This window comes from Triturus cristatus, chromosome 10, assembly GCF_964204655.1.
Source record: "Triturus cristatus chromosome 10, aTriCri1.1, whole genome shotgun sequence".
In the NCBI taxonomy this organism is placed as follows: domain Eukaryota; kingdom Metazoa; phylum Chordata; class Amphibia; order Caudata; family Salamandridae; genus Triturus; species Triturus cristatus.
Genome location: NC_140593.1, coordinates 1,066,338,488 through 1,066,354,105, shown reverse-complemented (window position 1 = coordinate 1,066,354,105; position 15,618 = coordinate 1,066,338,488). Strand labels below are relative to the sequence as shown.

Sequence of the window (15,618 nt, the reverse complement as noted above, 5' to 3'; positions counted from 1 at the left end):
CCCCCATTCAAAGGGAACCTCGGCCACTGGATAGTGGCCTGTTCTGCCGTCAGCCATCGCGGCTGGGTGGAGTACATCGGGAATTACCTGCTCTGGAGACACCAGTTGGCTACGCACCATAGTCATACTGGCTCCTGTGTCTCTCAGAGCCTCCCCTCTTTGGCCGTTGATGGTGACCCACTGCCCATACTTTGCGGTATTTGCGGGCACCTGGATCTTAGGAACCATCTCCCGTTCTCCCAGGGACACTAAAGTGACACCCGCCCACTCCCTTCCCTTAGTTAAGGGCATCTCCTCCCCGAGCACTACACTAGCTACTCCGGGGGTCTTTCCTCCAGTGGGAGGGGGTGGTCGTTTCAAGCACTTCGGATCTCCTTTATAGTGTCCAACGCCACCGCACTCATAGCAATGGACAACCCTTGGCTGCTGACTCTGGCCAGGATTAGGGTTTCTGGGCGGGTTAGCCCTAGGGGTGAATCCTGTTCCCTTCCCTTGGAAGTTATTTTGGGGGCCTTTGGAGAACTCCTTTTTCTTTTCCCCTCTCTCTTTCTTCTGGGGGGCGCCCTGTCCGGCCTTTTGAGTATCCCCTCCAGTCCCCCTTGTGGACACCCGGGTACTAGCCCAAATGTCCGCCTCCTCAGCAAGCTTCCGGGGACTGGTCAGCTTGCTATCCACCAGGTGTTGCCGCAGTTCAGGGAAACATTTCTCGAGCAGGTGTTCCTTCAGTACTAGGTCAAACAACCCCTCGTAGTTCCTCACTTCACTGCCCTGAATCCAACCTTCAAGTGCCTTCTTTGCATAGTCCAGGAAGTCCACCCAATTCTGTGTGCCCAGTTTGTGACTACCCCTGAACTTCTGTCTGTACTTTTCGGGTGTTAGTCCAAACTTCCTTATGAGCGCCAGTTTCATGGTGGGGTAGTGGGTCTGCTCATCCTCTTCGAGGGCCAACAAAGCATCCCTACCAGCTGGAGGCATGTACTTGTACAATCCCCCTCCCCAGTACTTCTCTGGAACCCCATGGGCCCTCAGTGAGACCTCATAGGCCGCTAGCCACTTGGCGATATCGTCGCCCACTCCATAGCTAGCTACTATGTCCTTTGGCAGGTATGGTTTAGGTTCCCTGGTGATCTCTTGGGTTTGGCTGCCACCATTAGGAACAGGTTGTGCCCCGATTCTTAGGATCTGAAGCTCTATCTCTTTCAGCCTTATCTCATGAGCCATCCTCTGTTTCTCCTTCTCATGAGCCATCCTCTGTTCCTCCTTCTCCTTCTCCAGCCTTGCTAAGTCCCATGTGAGCTGTCTCTTCTCCCTCCGGTCTGTTAACTCCACTTCAGATAAGCCACCACTAGAGACAGTGCTGCCCTTCCTAGAGAGTGTCCTGGGCCCCGCTGACAGGTTCCCCACCTCAGGTTGGTACATCTCAGCCCCCTCGGTGTCAGGCTCTCCATCCCTGTCTTCCTCCTCAGCCTTGCTTTCTCGGCGTGCCTCCCCCCAAGCCCTTAAGCTGGTTTGGAGTGCACCCTTCTTTGCTCCTGGGGGACAATACACCCCCTCCCGCTGGCAAAACTCCCTGAGTTGGGCCACAGTGTACGTTTCTAGATTTTCTAGTACAAACTCCATCTCGCCCACTCAGGTTAGAGGACAGGTTTTGTGCAGTAACTATGCAGGGGGGTACCTTATATAATACCTCCTCCCACCACCAGAGTAAATTTGGAAAAAACAAAAACCCACAATTAGGAAGGCCGCTTTGAGAAAACTCCCGGTGTAGGCCTATGGACTACCCACAGTTATTGTTGAGTATACGTAGGCACAGCTCAATCCCACCACTGAACACCAATTTATGTTGGAAAACCACACTCCCACACTAGAAGGGTGGTGGTGGTCTTCCGGACACACTGTGGTAGCTTGGCTCGAGTGGTCAGGAATCAGGCTCCGTGCTAAGCATACGACATACCCAAACAATAACCATGCGTGCATCCGTTCCAAAAACGACTCTACACCGTAAAAATTATGAAAATATCTTTCTTTATCTGCTTTTTCTCTTAGTTGCTGATTGGTTAAAATAAATAACAATCACAATATACAAACTTTTTAGAAAGTGCAGGTCAAGTAAATACTGGCTTAATGATTCAATAAATAGGGGTGATCATAAATACTGAAGGCATAAATAAAAGTGCAATACATACAGGCAATTAAATATTCTGAGGCAATAAATACTGTAAACCAATAAATATTGTGCATCAATAAATACTGTGGACCAATAAATACAGTGGAACAATAAATAGGTTAAATACAATAAATACAGGGCCCCTAATAAATACTTAAAAGCTGACAGTGACACTCATAGAATCAGATCACTTTTGATTCCTAAGGGCTGATTTGGCCCAGGCACAGCTTGTGGGGATATGGAAGGCTTGAGGGTGTCTACTCCCTGGCTTGGTCAAGGCTGAGGCCTAAACTGAGGTAGATAGAGGGGGGAAATACCAGAGACCTGGCTCTCTCTCTCCACACAACCTCTCTAGATTAGTCCCAGTTCACCCCTGGCACAGTCAGGTTGGTTCCAGCACCTCCCTAGCCCCTTAGAGCAGTCTCTCAGGTCTCCACAGGGCCTTAGGCGCCCTCTACTCCACTTACTGCCCTTTTTCTGATGCTCCGACGCCGCTGGAGTCGTGTCGATGCCGTGAGGCGGTTCCGGTTCGATGTCGGCGGCCTCGGCACAATGTCAGTTCTTTGACGATGCCGATAGGCGGCTCCGGTTTCGATGTCGGCGGCCTCGGCTCGATCTCGACCTCCGATTCGATGGCGTCAGGCAGTCTTTACTCGATGTCGACTTCGGGCGGCTCCGGTCCGATGGCGACCTCGGATTCGATGACGTCGGCCGGCCTTGCCTCGATGTCGACTTCCGGCGGTTCCGGAGTGCGATCCTCACTCCCGACCTCCGGTGCTCCTCTCCTTAGGTTTCCGGCGACTCCGGAGTGCGACCTCCACTCCCGACCTCCGGCACGATTCTCACAGGTTCCGGCGACTCCGGAGTGCGATCCTCACTCCCGACCTCCGTTACCCCTCACCTCGGTCTCCGACGACTCCGGAGGGCGGACTTCACTCCTCCGATGACGCCGCTCACTCGACCTCGGTGACTTCCTCCTCGACCTCTGGTATTCCTCACGACCTCTGACGGCGCCCTCTCTCGACCTCTGGCGACTCCGGGCACGACGTCCGCTTTCCAGTCGGCGCCGCTTCTCCACCTCGGGCTCCGGGTCTCAGGCTACTCGACGTCGGACTTCAGGGAAACCAGTTTCCAGGTCAGGATCTTGCTGTCCTCTGTTTCTAAGGCCTGTTCCTGCTGTCCAGGTCCTTAGGATGGTTTTTCTGACTTTTTCCCACACAGGGCTCCAGGCTGGGCTCAGTCAGTAGGGACTAGTATCAAGGGTGGGTTTATGGACCCCACTCCAGGCACAAGTTTCCACCCCTGCTGCCTCACTCCTTCCTCCTTCAAGTTTCTGCTGCTCTCTCTTCACCAGTCAGGTGCCAACTGCCAGCTCCAACTGCCAACTCTCTGTCTTAGCTTCCCAACATTCTAAACCGCCTCCAACGGTCACAGGGTTCTGGAATGTTCTGGAAGGTGCTAGTAGGTTCCAGTGGATGCTGGTGATGTCACAGGTGGCCACCATTTTGTGCTCCAGGCCCTCAGACAGAAGTTTCAGGGGTAGATAAAATGGCTCCCTGAATCTGCATCAACACTACAAAAAGTCTGGTGGTTCCCAAAAAGGAAAAATACCAACAGGGTTTGAGGCAAAAGTGGGACAAAATAAATAATGATGAGGAGGGACCACCCAAAGGGCTGACAGGTCTAACACCTTCCATGCACAACAAGTGTAATGTCTACAAAGTTACACATTTTATCAGGCTTACCACCTGGTGGTTATCTCCGCATAGAAATGTGTATTGTGGGTATGTCTTCAGTACAAATCTCACAGAAGAGTGTTCATTTGCGTTTGTAGCCTGGCAACACTAAAGCAGTGGAATATCACATATCACATCGGGGCATATTATCAAGGACGGTGTTAAAATTATCGCCGCTTTAGCGGCAGGAAACTGCTGCTAAAAGCGGCGATAATGGGCTTGATAATATGCTCTATGGAATTCCAATAGAAGCCCAGGTTCACACCAGAACATGGGCTTCTATGGGAATTCTCAAGGGCATATTCTCAAGCCCATATCACCGCTTTAGAGGCAGTTTTCTGCCGCTAAACCAGCAATAATTTTAACGCCGTCCTTGATAATATGCCCCATCGTTTTTAGGGCAAGAGCAGCCAATGACATCGCAGCATTCTTAGGACGCACAGGGCTGTATGATTTTTCCCCCATGCTGAAAATTGCATCTTTATGCAGGGCTTCTTTTTGTTTTTTCAAACCTTGTATGTGATTAGTATTTACAGAGACAAAAACGCTGAATGCCTCTCTCACTGAACTCAACCTTCCTACCTCCTATTGAAAGTCACAACACATTACACCGATGGAATGGGAAGGACAGATTATATGAATGAGAGAGAGGTGGTCCCACTCACAGGAGATGCCCCTGCCATTAACTCCAGATATTTCTATGAACCAGACTCCTTGGTAAGAGGAACTCCTAATGAATAAAGGTAAATGTGTTTTAAAAAACACACACGACCACTGGAATTATGCAATTCTGCATCCGCATTTTTCCCGTGTAATTATGGTTTTAACCCCCGCCAAATATTACTCCATCTGCTGCATAAATTGCAGAGTTCAATGAAAAAATAATCTACCTCAAACGGATACAAATTTATGAAATAAAGAGGTCACGTGTGTAGACTTCGGTGTGTCAGAACACAGGCTGTGTGCTTCAGTACTAAGGAACGCACAGCTTCACTTACTAAGCCAATGTGTCATCCAAGGGTTAAAAAATAAATAATAAGAGCAGCAGACGTTGTGATTTAAAAAAATAATAAAATCCGTGCTCAGTGTTCATACAAACAATAGCGCAATTAATGTGTGGCGGGATGAGTCATCCATTTAAAAAAAAAAAAAAAAATCCCGATACAATGATAACAATGGCCGCTGGGTAGGTTTTAATGTAGTTGGGCGATGCGTTCGGGGGAAAGTTAAACATTGCAAGAGGCATGACATATTTATGCCCTTCACAAATGGGGAGAAAGGAAAATGAAGTGGCAATGGTGCCAGACAATTGGAAGCCATGGGCTGTTAGTCCACTATGTAGATACAGCATATCTCGGTTCGAGACAGCGCATGCGCGCCGTCTAGATCCAAGACCTAATAAGGTCAAAGACCATTCAGTTGTGTTTAGCAGTCTAATGATGACATGCAATCCTCAAGTAGAAGATTTATTTGATGGTCATAATCAAAGTAATTTTTGTTTTGCACAGAGTTTCTGCAATATAGTGGTTTAAGTGTATACAATTGTATGCAATCATGATAAGGTGGTGGCAGAAAACAAGAGTTTTTGGGTGTTTGGTATCTTTAACCTTAATGCTGCTATCACAAATGTATATGGATTGACAGACCACCACCATGTTCCTTTTAATATAAGTGTAAGGAAAGGGATATTTTAGCATCATCACCCTCTAAAGTTTTAGACTGATGCTGCTGGTTTTTCGACTCTGAAGTGTACTGGGCCCAGCTGACCAGGCCCCAGTGCATTTGCCCTGACCCTTTAAAGTGAACGTGCAATTGGCTAACAAATGTAATTTTCACTGAGGTAAGACTGATAGTCCCATTGGCTAACTAGGGTTTCTGTAGCCCAATTGCTAAGTGCTAACTTTCATTGAGATCCCCGAATATAGTTCTTCGAGGTATCAAATTAGTTGTTACATTAAACCCAATCATCGCTGAAGTCAGATATAAAGTCATCACTTTCTTCCCCCAAAGTTCTAGTAGCTACTTCTGATTAACTACAGCAGTTGTCACCTGCCAGGAGGTGGGAAGCACTTCCAGGAACGGGGAACAAAAGGACTATTGGTGGCAGAAGGCGTGACCTCCTCCAGCAGGATGGCCAGAAAGCTGTGTCCGCAAATGACCAGCTTCAAAGACACAGCCGCCTCTTAGAGGCATGTATGAATCACACTGCAGCCTGTCCTATCCTTTTGTGGGTAAAAACACTGGCATCTTTTCCAGCGGAAGAAAACCTGTTGCAGAACTGGTTTTCCAGGAGTGGTGGTTAATTATACTGGGCACACCTCAGGGGTGTGCCCATAGCTCTGACTCAGGGAGGAAGGCTCCCGACATCTTGGAGAGATGCACTGTGGGATTGTTTAGTGCCAACACACACAAAATGATTTAAGAGTGGGTAGGGTTGCCCTGTTGGAATTGTAGCTCCATTAGCTAGGGATTCTACCCCCCACAAACTCGAAATCGATCTAAAATGGCACCCCAGACTACCAGCCTCTGAACACTGCTGGACTCTGACAGAACATAGGAAGGACTGCACCTGCTGAGCCTATGCACCTCAGAAAAAAAGGCTGCACTGACAGAAACTGCACCTGCTGAACAGGACTTCAGAAAAATAATGGCTGCTCCTGCTGTTAAACCCATAGTGAGAGACCGCAGGGGCTGGACCTGCTCCCACTTGTGCCAAAGACCAGTGAGCAAACTCCAAGGATTAGTTGGCTGCCCTCCTGTTAGGCTTCAGGGTCACGAAAGCTAAAGAAGCCCTGCACACGGAAAGTGCCCATCTGACCAAGTTTGTACTGGACTTGTCCTGCACTCTGGTGGAGTAGCCCATGACATCGAGTCTTCCTAGCCCCCAAGAGGTGCTTCTCAGGTCCTGGATCATTGCTAGGCTAGAGTGTACTCGTTCTTGCCACCAAACTGCAACTTCGGATCAAAGCTAAAAGATAACTGTTTTGGTTACAGAGTTCGGGGTTCATTATGTACCTCTACTTTCTTGTTCATAGACAGCCTCGAATGCCACTGAGAATCAAGGACCAGACCATTGGATCATCACAAATCCATCGACATTGGACCCAACACTAGACGCAAGCTGCAAAGCACCTCACTGATCTGATTATAAGTGAGAAAAAGAACCAGAAAAGCTTCTAAGCGTAAAGATAAAACCTTGAGCGGTACCAACCCAGTACGCGCATCCAAACCCATGGTTCGCCTGAAACTGAAACTTTAGCTTTGCCCCAGACTAGTGCCAAGAGTGAAAAGCATTGATTTACAAACTTTTACAAACTTTTTGGAGTGAACAGAAGTGATTTATGAAAACCTTGCAAAAATCATAGCTTCAGTTCCCTTCATCAGATGTTTGTCATTTTGATGTTTCATAAAAGATATAAATATAAACTTTTTTCTATAAATCGGAGTGTTTTTTTTTACGGAGTCATGTTTCTTACTTATTGGCTGTTTTGGTACTGATAAATGCTTTCACATGTTTTTCTTTGAGTTAAGCCTGACTGCTCTCTGCTATATCTACCCAGACTGAGCTAAGGTTTAATTTAGAGGAAACCTAACTGGACCTGATACAGATTAGTGACATTATTACTTGGGAGGTTGCACAAGCACTCCAACCGATAATCCACTTTTCTCAAGATAGGACTTCTTACAATGCAGGAGCCTGTTCGACATAGGTATTTTGTCAAGAGGTGTCAGAGAATCATCAGCCACCACCAGCTGAATTAATGCCCCTCAATCATTGTAATGGCCACTGGCAAGCAAATAGCTCTAGTGCTGAGGGACAAACCCATCTTCTTTCCTGACTAGTCAGGATGCTTGATGTTCTTCCCTTCTCGCTGCCTTTATGCCGCAGAAGAGACAGTGCTTGTGTTTAATAAGTCTAACACCAAAAGCATGTGTTGTATTTTTTATGTGTATTTGAATACTCAGACATACCATCAGTCAGGGCCGGATTGGCCGTAGCCGGCACTGGGCATTTCCCCAGTGGGCCGCCAGGGTGGGGGGCGGTTTTGGGCCCTTGGGGGGCCGTTTTTGTTACAGGGCCGTTTTTGCAGCATAGCTGCAACATCGGCCCCTTTAACAAAATCGGCCAAAACTGGCCCTGGCAAACAGCTCGGTCGCACCCCTAACCCCCAGGGGGCTGGCCGAGCACTTTGCCAGGGCCTGTTTTGGCTCCCAGTCTGGCCATGCCATTAGTCATTTACTGGATGTTGGTTCATCCTATTGACTGGAGTAGAGGATGTGACATCATACAACCTTTGATCTCTTCATGACTTCACAAGGATTGCCCCATCTCCAGTCTTTTGTGTCTCAGCTGCTTCAAATCTGCAGTAGACGGGCTTGAGAAAGAGCAAGAAGTGCAAACTACAGCAAATTTAAAATATAATTCTCAAAACACTTCAGATCGGATCACTCACCCACATGAAGGATGTAATATAAACTACTCAACAGGAAATAAATACTAGAATACTAGAAGCAATTCACAGCCCCCATAATTAGAAAAACTTAAACTCTCATGCATCCTTATACTTGTCAGAAGGTGAGACTTTGTAATAATCTACCAGAAAATAAGAGTCAATATCAATCAACTTAACCATCTTAACCTTCTCACTTGTACCTTTATAATATTGTTTTCTCTCTGTTTTACAAGAACTGTTAACTAATATTACTATTAACTGTAAGGCACTCCATTTCCAATGTGGCCAGGGCTTTACTATATAAATACCATTAACTAATAGATTAATAATGAATACTAATTTGCTTATAAGCGCAAAAAACAGACACCATTTCCCACCACCTTTCTTCCATATGAGAATAACACCTGTCTCTTAATTCAACAGTGGGCACCCTAGTGAGTCCATGTTATATTCTATTTCTAATGTGACTTCTCAGCGCCAACATGGCTCAGAGTAATTGTACACTATTAGTAAAATTACAACATATTAAGAGGAATGAAATGAAAGAATAAGTGTGGCAAATAACAGACAAGGGAGGAATTGAAAATATTAAAAGAAATTGCAAGTTAAGAACCACGTTAGATAAGTGGAGCAGAAAAAGAGAGGAAAGGAAAACCACATGAGGAGAAAAGTAAAAACACACATAGGTAGGGAGGTGACTGAAGATAGGAGATGCAGAACAGAGGCACAGAGCAAGACGTGAAAAAGAAAGTAATAGAGTAGTATGCATCTCATAATTGTATATAAAAATGAGAACTACTTTCAATCATGAAATCAATAACTCGCTTATTCAGGGGTGCTGGCGCGGAAATATCTTTCTTTTAAATCAGTTCAACTTTTGACTTACAATGGTGGTCTCCAACTCCGCGCCTTGCTCTTCTTCAGGTGGAGTGGGTCTTTGCCAGCATTTTAGAGTGAAGTATTAAGTTAATATCAAAATATAAACAGCGTTTATTATTTTCACTCAATAATGAGAGTTTAGAATAATTTTGAAAACTTTATCCATCATTTAAAGTTTAGTATTTGGTTTTAGGTTTCTTTATTCAAATTAGGAATTAGATAAAGTCCTTTACAGAAATATCAAGAAAAAAAATGGTTAGCAACAATCAAGATAATTACAGCATGATCCATAAACGAAATATTAACTAAGTCCCTATTCTACTGTAGCAGATCCTAACCTACAAGAACTCATGAAGAGTACTTTTCAGAAAACAGTTAGATTTTAAGGACCAATTAATACAGGATTAGAATTTAGTTGAACTCCTTATGAATAGAAGTTCTGGAAAATTGTCTGAGTCTCCGCTCTTAATTCAGAAGTTAGTAACCAAAGTAGATGTGATCCTAAAATGATTTAGAAATCATCAACAGCAGTAGCTTACAGTAAAAGAGGCAGAAAGCCGGGATAAGGGTCAGTCCCAGAACAAATAGCCTGGACCTGTCTGGGCAGCATAAAGCTCTCAGAGCGTGCTCAAAGGAAAAGGTGGTGGAAGAGCTCTCTCACCTATATCTCTAAACTATCCTTACCAGTAACACATATATAAAACAAAAAAAGCATGTATCCATCCTCGTCGGTATTAGGTCACCTGAGTCCAATGGAGATGTATCGTCCAATGGTCTGCTACATCTTTTTTTATTCCCACGGTAAACGTACAAAGTCGGCAAAGCGTTATCTGCAAACAGTCTACTTAGTTTCAAATATTCATATGCGTTAGACTCACTCTGAGCTCCCACGAGAACCCTGCAGTTCACACTATTAGCTATTCAGAACTCTACGGCATGACACTGAACTAGTCTAAAGCAGATACATTCTAGTTGTAACTTCTCTGGAATTCTTATGAGCTTCACATTTTCCTGCTTACACTATTGTTTTAATTTACTGTCCTCGTCGTTGTGAATATGTGGCAGCTAAAATCTATCCAAATACAATGATAACAAGCTTAAGAAAAGAAATAAATACATTTTTGGTCAGCACATTCTACAAAGATGACATGTCAAATGGAATCAAGCGTAAATTATTTATTTAATACTGCACTGTTCAACATCTTGCTATAAGCATTTATTTATTTAAGAAAGTTGAAAGATAGGCAATGCTGAGAACAGAGAAATAAATGAGGTCTAGTCTAGCTTTAAAGTGTAATTATGGAATTCGGTGTTTACTACAACAAAAATCATGCTACATGTTAAATTGCACGTTTAAGAAAAAGCAAATTTTCTATTTGTTCCATTCTATTGGCATTCTCATGTTAACCTTTCCACAAGTTAAGACACATATTTAAAGCAAAATATTTCCCGCTCTCACAGGGGTGTGGGTAAAGGGTCATGTGTTACTGATTGGAGCCTCAGGGGAGATCCTTGTAGCATTTATAACCTGTGGCACAGTGGAAACTTTGATATACCACCATAGTAGAGTTCCAATATTGAGACTGCCCATGGACGTCATTTAGGGGTCTCCAGGAGTCACAATACCTGTAACACCTGGTGTGTCCCTTGTGACCTCTGACCCTGCCTTGAAGACCCCTAGCCTCTGAGTTACCAAAGGCAATGCCAAGAACAGAACAGAAGTTAAACGCTGCTGAATTGTGATCCGGCTGCAAACTGAGGCATTCAACTCTTACCTCTGAAACACAAACAACTATACAGTAGTGCAATATATACTCCACTGAATAAAATTAAAAGTTGAAATAAAACATACACATTTTGAAACAAAATGTAGCAGATTTTTATTATTGTGAACACATAGGAAACTATATCTTTAAATGAAATCCTCAGCAGTGTGACAATGCCCTCCAAGTGATTCTTATCCAAATTTTTAGGAACAATTTATATCATAAAATGTGTTCACATTTCACTACAAAGACGAAATACCGGTGAACAAAACCAACAATGTTTTTAAAAGTCTTGTTGTGTGACTTTCTCTAATTTGCAGTACATTTTATGCTTAACGTATATTTCAGGAAAAGGAATATATTATTACAATTTGAGTTATAAACAATTTGGCTTCCCAGAGTTATTTAGTGTTTCATTAGTACAGAATTTTCTTTTTTTAACAAACACAGAGATTTTCATGCAATAAAAAATGCGTAATGTTACTATCATATCAGAACCCTATTTAAAATGTAGGTAGTATATAAATTGGACATTTATCTGAGTAATCAACTTGCATCACTATAAAATTATGCACTTAAGATTTTTCTATCTTAAGCAATGTCTGTTATTGTGATGCCATCGAATTTAGGTCATGTGATATTACTTCGAAGTAGGATTCACTATCAAGGATCATATGATCTCACTTCTTGTGATGTCATTGGGTCAAATAAAGGTTATGTGATGTCACTTCCTCTACCCTCGTATTTTGGTGAATTGACACCCATGGGAATACCCATACCTCTGTGGGGATTGACTAAAATTTACAGTGCAGGGCCATCACAAGGACAGGCCAGTTGGGGCTCTTTTGTCTGAGCCCATGCATTTTTAGGGCCTCTTGCTCCCATACAACATTTATTTAAAAAATAATGAAAATGGAAGCATGACCTGTTTAGTGGTGATGCAGCTCTCCTGGACCCACCACAGGGTGGAACAAAATACTTTGTTTTACCTTTCTCTTGCAAACATGTTTAGGTCTCGGCTCTAGACAGCGCATGCGGTGTCTCGAAAGAGACATGCTGTATATACTTTGTGGGCTTTAGCCTGCCAATAGGCTTTCTGTTTGCTGGCTCCATTGTCACTTTCCTAATCTTTCTCCCTATTTGTCCATGGCATGCATTCGTCATGCCTGTTCATGTGTTTAGCCCTCCCCAAGAGCATGGATCAATTGCTACTATCTATTCTCCCCTCCCATTTAATGACCATTTTAGGAACTTCTTTTTTCTTTGTTTAAAAGGGCCCTCCTCAGGAGTGGTTGTGTTTTCACTCGCTCTGAGCACAGCACTGTTTCTGTAAACAGCCCTGTAAATCATGTTCTTATCTCGTTTATTGTCCTGTCCCTCAATCACTCCCCTCTCGCTGTCTCTTTCTCCATCCTGCACCCCTGTGTCTGCTTGCTATGTTCTTTTCCGACCGCAGTGAAATTGCTCTCCCCACTCTGCATTTTTTCTAATCTCGCCCCCATCAACCTTCTCCTGCGGTTGCTTGCTCCCTCCCATGCCCCCGTAGCTGCTTGCTCTGTTCTTCACAGACTGTAATGGAACAGGCCTGTAAATCATGTTCTTATCTTGTTTTTCAAGCCACAGCATATTTTTCAATAACGAGGAGAGCATTCGCGGGGAGAGAGCGGGAAAGTCAGCAATTCCCTCCATGGTCTCTATTGGTTTGCAAGGTCACGTGACCGCTTCATTTCAGCTGCTCTTCACTCACTTATTCTCACCCCTCCCCACATCTGAGATAGTTACAAAAAACAGGAACAAGTCACAACAAGCTCGCTGTTTACAAATGATCAGTAAAAGGATTACTGGAAGATTAAATACACAAAGGTATTTTCAACAGACAGTATCTCGCCGTTGAGATGTAGGTTTGGTAAATGTTGATGGCAGCACCCAAGTAAATTCACATTACTCAGATATTGAAACTGCAACCTACCAGGGGCGCATAAAAAAGGCCCTTTGCAGGTGCACAGTCTCTAAGCCCTGTGCGAACCATAATAACAGCAGTAGTAAAAAATAATACAATACTAGTACATAACATTCACAAATTAACAGAATTCTTTTTATCAACCCCAGAACGTCCAAAGGCCAAGTTTGCCCTGCCAGGATCCGGCCAAGTGACCCAGTGATAACAGTACAGTGGCCTAATGAGCTGGCTTACCATTTTCTAGGCACTGGCCTTGACATCTAAGTGGTTGTTGTAGATCCAATTTACTGACTGGAAGGGAGGTATGGTTAGGCAATACCATGTTTACGTCAAACCAAAAACAGTGACCCGCAAAATACCATGTAGTAGGAAGAGGTAAAATATTTAATAATGGATTCTTGAATTTGAATCTATGTATGCAATAATCTCTGCATTTTGATGATTGTTGGCCCTGCTACTTATTGCCAGTCCGATAGCCTAGTGGATTGAATGCCTGCAGCAGGCATGTGTGTGTAACATTGAAGTCACAAATATGAATTGCACTAAGGATGACGGTACCTTCTGTTCTTGAAAGGTGAACAAAATAAGTATCATGATTTTAATAGGTAATTTTGGCAGCACTCATTAAAAGGAAATGGACACATGTCATATTCTGTTTTGCTCTCTGTCAAATGGTAAATTTAATTTAATTTAAATTCATGTATGCCTGTGGTCACACAGAAAGTATTGGTGCATCAGCTGCGAGCACTTGGGTGTTGCACCTGCCTGGGGAACACTTATCACCTGCCATGCAATGCTGAAAAAACATTGACAAAGCCAATAGCTCTTGCACTGTTGAGACCGATTGGCTTTGCCAATGATTGTTATCTAGTACAGAGGAACTCAGTGGATTAGCTCAGCACCAGGATGCTTTTTTTTGCTTTTTGCGTACTTCATATGTATATTAAATAATTATTAAACATCAGATTCTTGTCTCGCAAGAATTTTTGCTTCAGGACTCAAAAATGCTTCTGAAAATCCTTTTCCAATGTCTTTCTCACCCTAATTGCCAATGTAAGTTTACTCTTAAAAAAATAAATGTTCAGGCAGTGCATTTACAGTTGGGCGCTCAAAAGAAACAATCATATTTTTCAGGGATTTTAAGAGATGGGGTTTCCTATGTGAACAATATATTTTAAATGTAAAAAAAGAATAAGAAAATCAAATATACGCTCACTCATTTATGTTAACCTAATGGCTGTGGATTGTCTGTGCAGACAAACTAGTGACTGTGCACACAATCCGTTGTTGTCAAGTTAAGAATGGCAGGTGTGAGAACTGCAAAAAAGAAGTAAATCTATGTAAATCATAGGTGTTCACATACACTAGTGTGGATGTGCTCAGTCTTTTGAAAATCAGCCCAAATATGGTGTAATACTTGTATGGAAAACTTTAACTGCAAAAGCCAAATACAATAAATTATGGCTATTTTAAAACTTGATGAAGAAATTTTATGTCTGTGTTGTAAAAATTGCTTTGAACGTTGATCTATCTTACTGCAAATTTCTACATTAATTTTAAATGATGTGTTTTGTGTACTATGTGATTTTATGGGACACTGTGATTGAATTTGTAATTTTAAATTGTATATGCTACTGGAGGCATCCCAACAACTGGACAATGATGGTGGTGGTATGCATTTTCTTGCAGGCGGTGTGGTGGCTACTTGCTTTGCTCATGATGCTACAGTGCAGACAAATCCAAGAGTTCAGCTTTGGGCCCCGAACTCTGAAGGATGCGCTTATCTCTACCAATCCAGCCTTGCAGGAGCTCTACACGAAAGCCTTCTCTAGTGCCGACAAACTCTTCCTCTCAGAGGCTTACAACCCACAAAGGACACTGTTCTCTACTCTTCAAATAAGGACAGCTTTTGATTGGCTTATCAGTCACCCAGACGCTCCGCAGGACTTTGAAGATTTTTATTATACCCTCCTGCAGAGAAAAAAGAACCCCTATCGAAAGCACATCTACCTTCAACCGATAGGTAATAGTATAAAGGTACCATGGAAAAAGCATCATAGTTACTCAGAGAAGATCTAAAATGAGAGACATTTTGTAAAGGGTAGATTTCAGCATGGTCTGATGCATGCTTTTTACAGTTGAAAATAAGCAAAGTTATGTGCACGCGCTTTACCTCCAAGGAACAGGAAGCAGTTGCTTGGTCAAGCCTAAGGTGCACAGGTGTACAGGAAATGCTGGAATATGGGATTGATGGTCAGCACGCCTTCTTTCAGTCTTTAACAGAATCATTTAACGATTAGTTGCTACCACCATTTTATTGAACTAACCTAAAATAAAGTTTCACAGCAGAACAAAAAAAGCCAAATCATTGTACAACCTTGACATTCTATTTTCAGGTAGTTTAATTAACAATATTAGTTCCCAGAGTATTTGAAGTGGGTTGCAAACTGCAATCCCTATATTGAACAGGGGAAGATTCTCGCACAAGCTTGACCAAGTTCAAATTTACTCAGTTACTGAATTTCTAATAACATGTTTCTGCAATGAGAAGTTTGCGTACAAATTAACTAACCTTTTTAATAACCAAGGCTTTCTTTTTAGGTTTCGCCTACTAGACCACGTATGCGTTGTCTGCTGCTCGATGTATTGGTAGCTT

At 43.3% G+C, this 15,618-nt stretch overlaps 1 protein-coding gene across 1 annotated transcript in view; it reads left to right on the top strand.

The window, feature by feature from the left end:
* Nucleotides 1–15,618, top strand: part of AMZ1 (archaelysin family metallopeptidase 1) — a 104,606-nt gene that overhangs the window by 26,234 nt on the left and 62,754 nt on the right. Inside the window, exon 2 of the mRNA XM_085630214.1 lies at nt 14,652–14,985. Coding sequence (XP_085486340.1) covers nt 14,679–14,985 — 307 coding nt within the window. The 5' untranslated portion in view covers nt 14,652–14,678. The remainder of the gene's footprint in view (nt 1–14,651; nt 14,986–15,618) is intronic.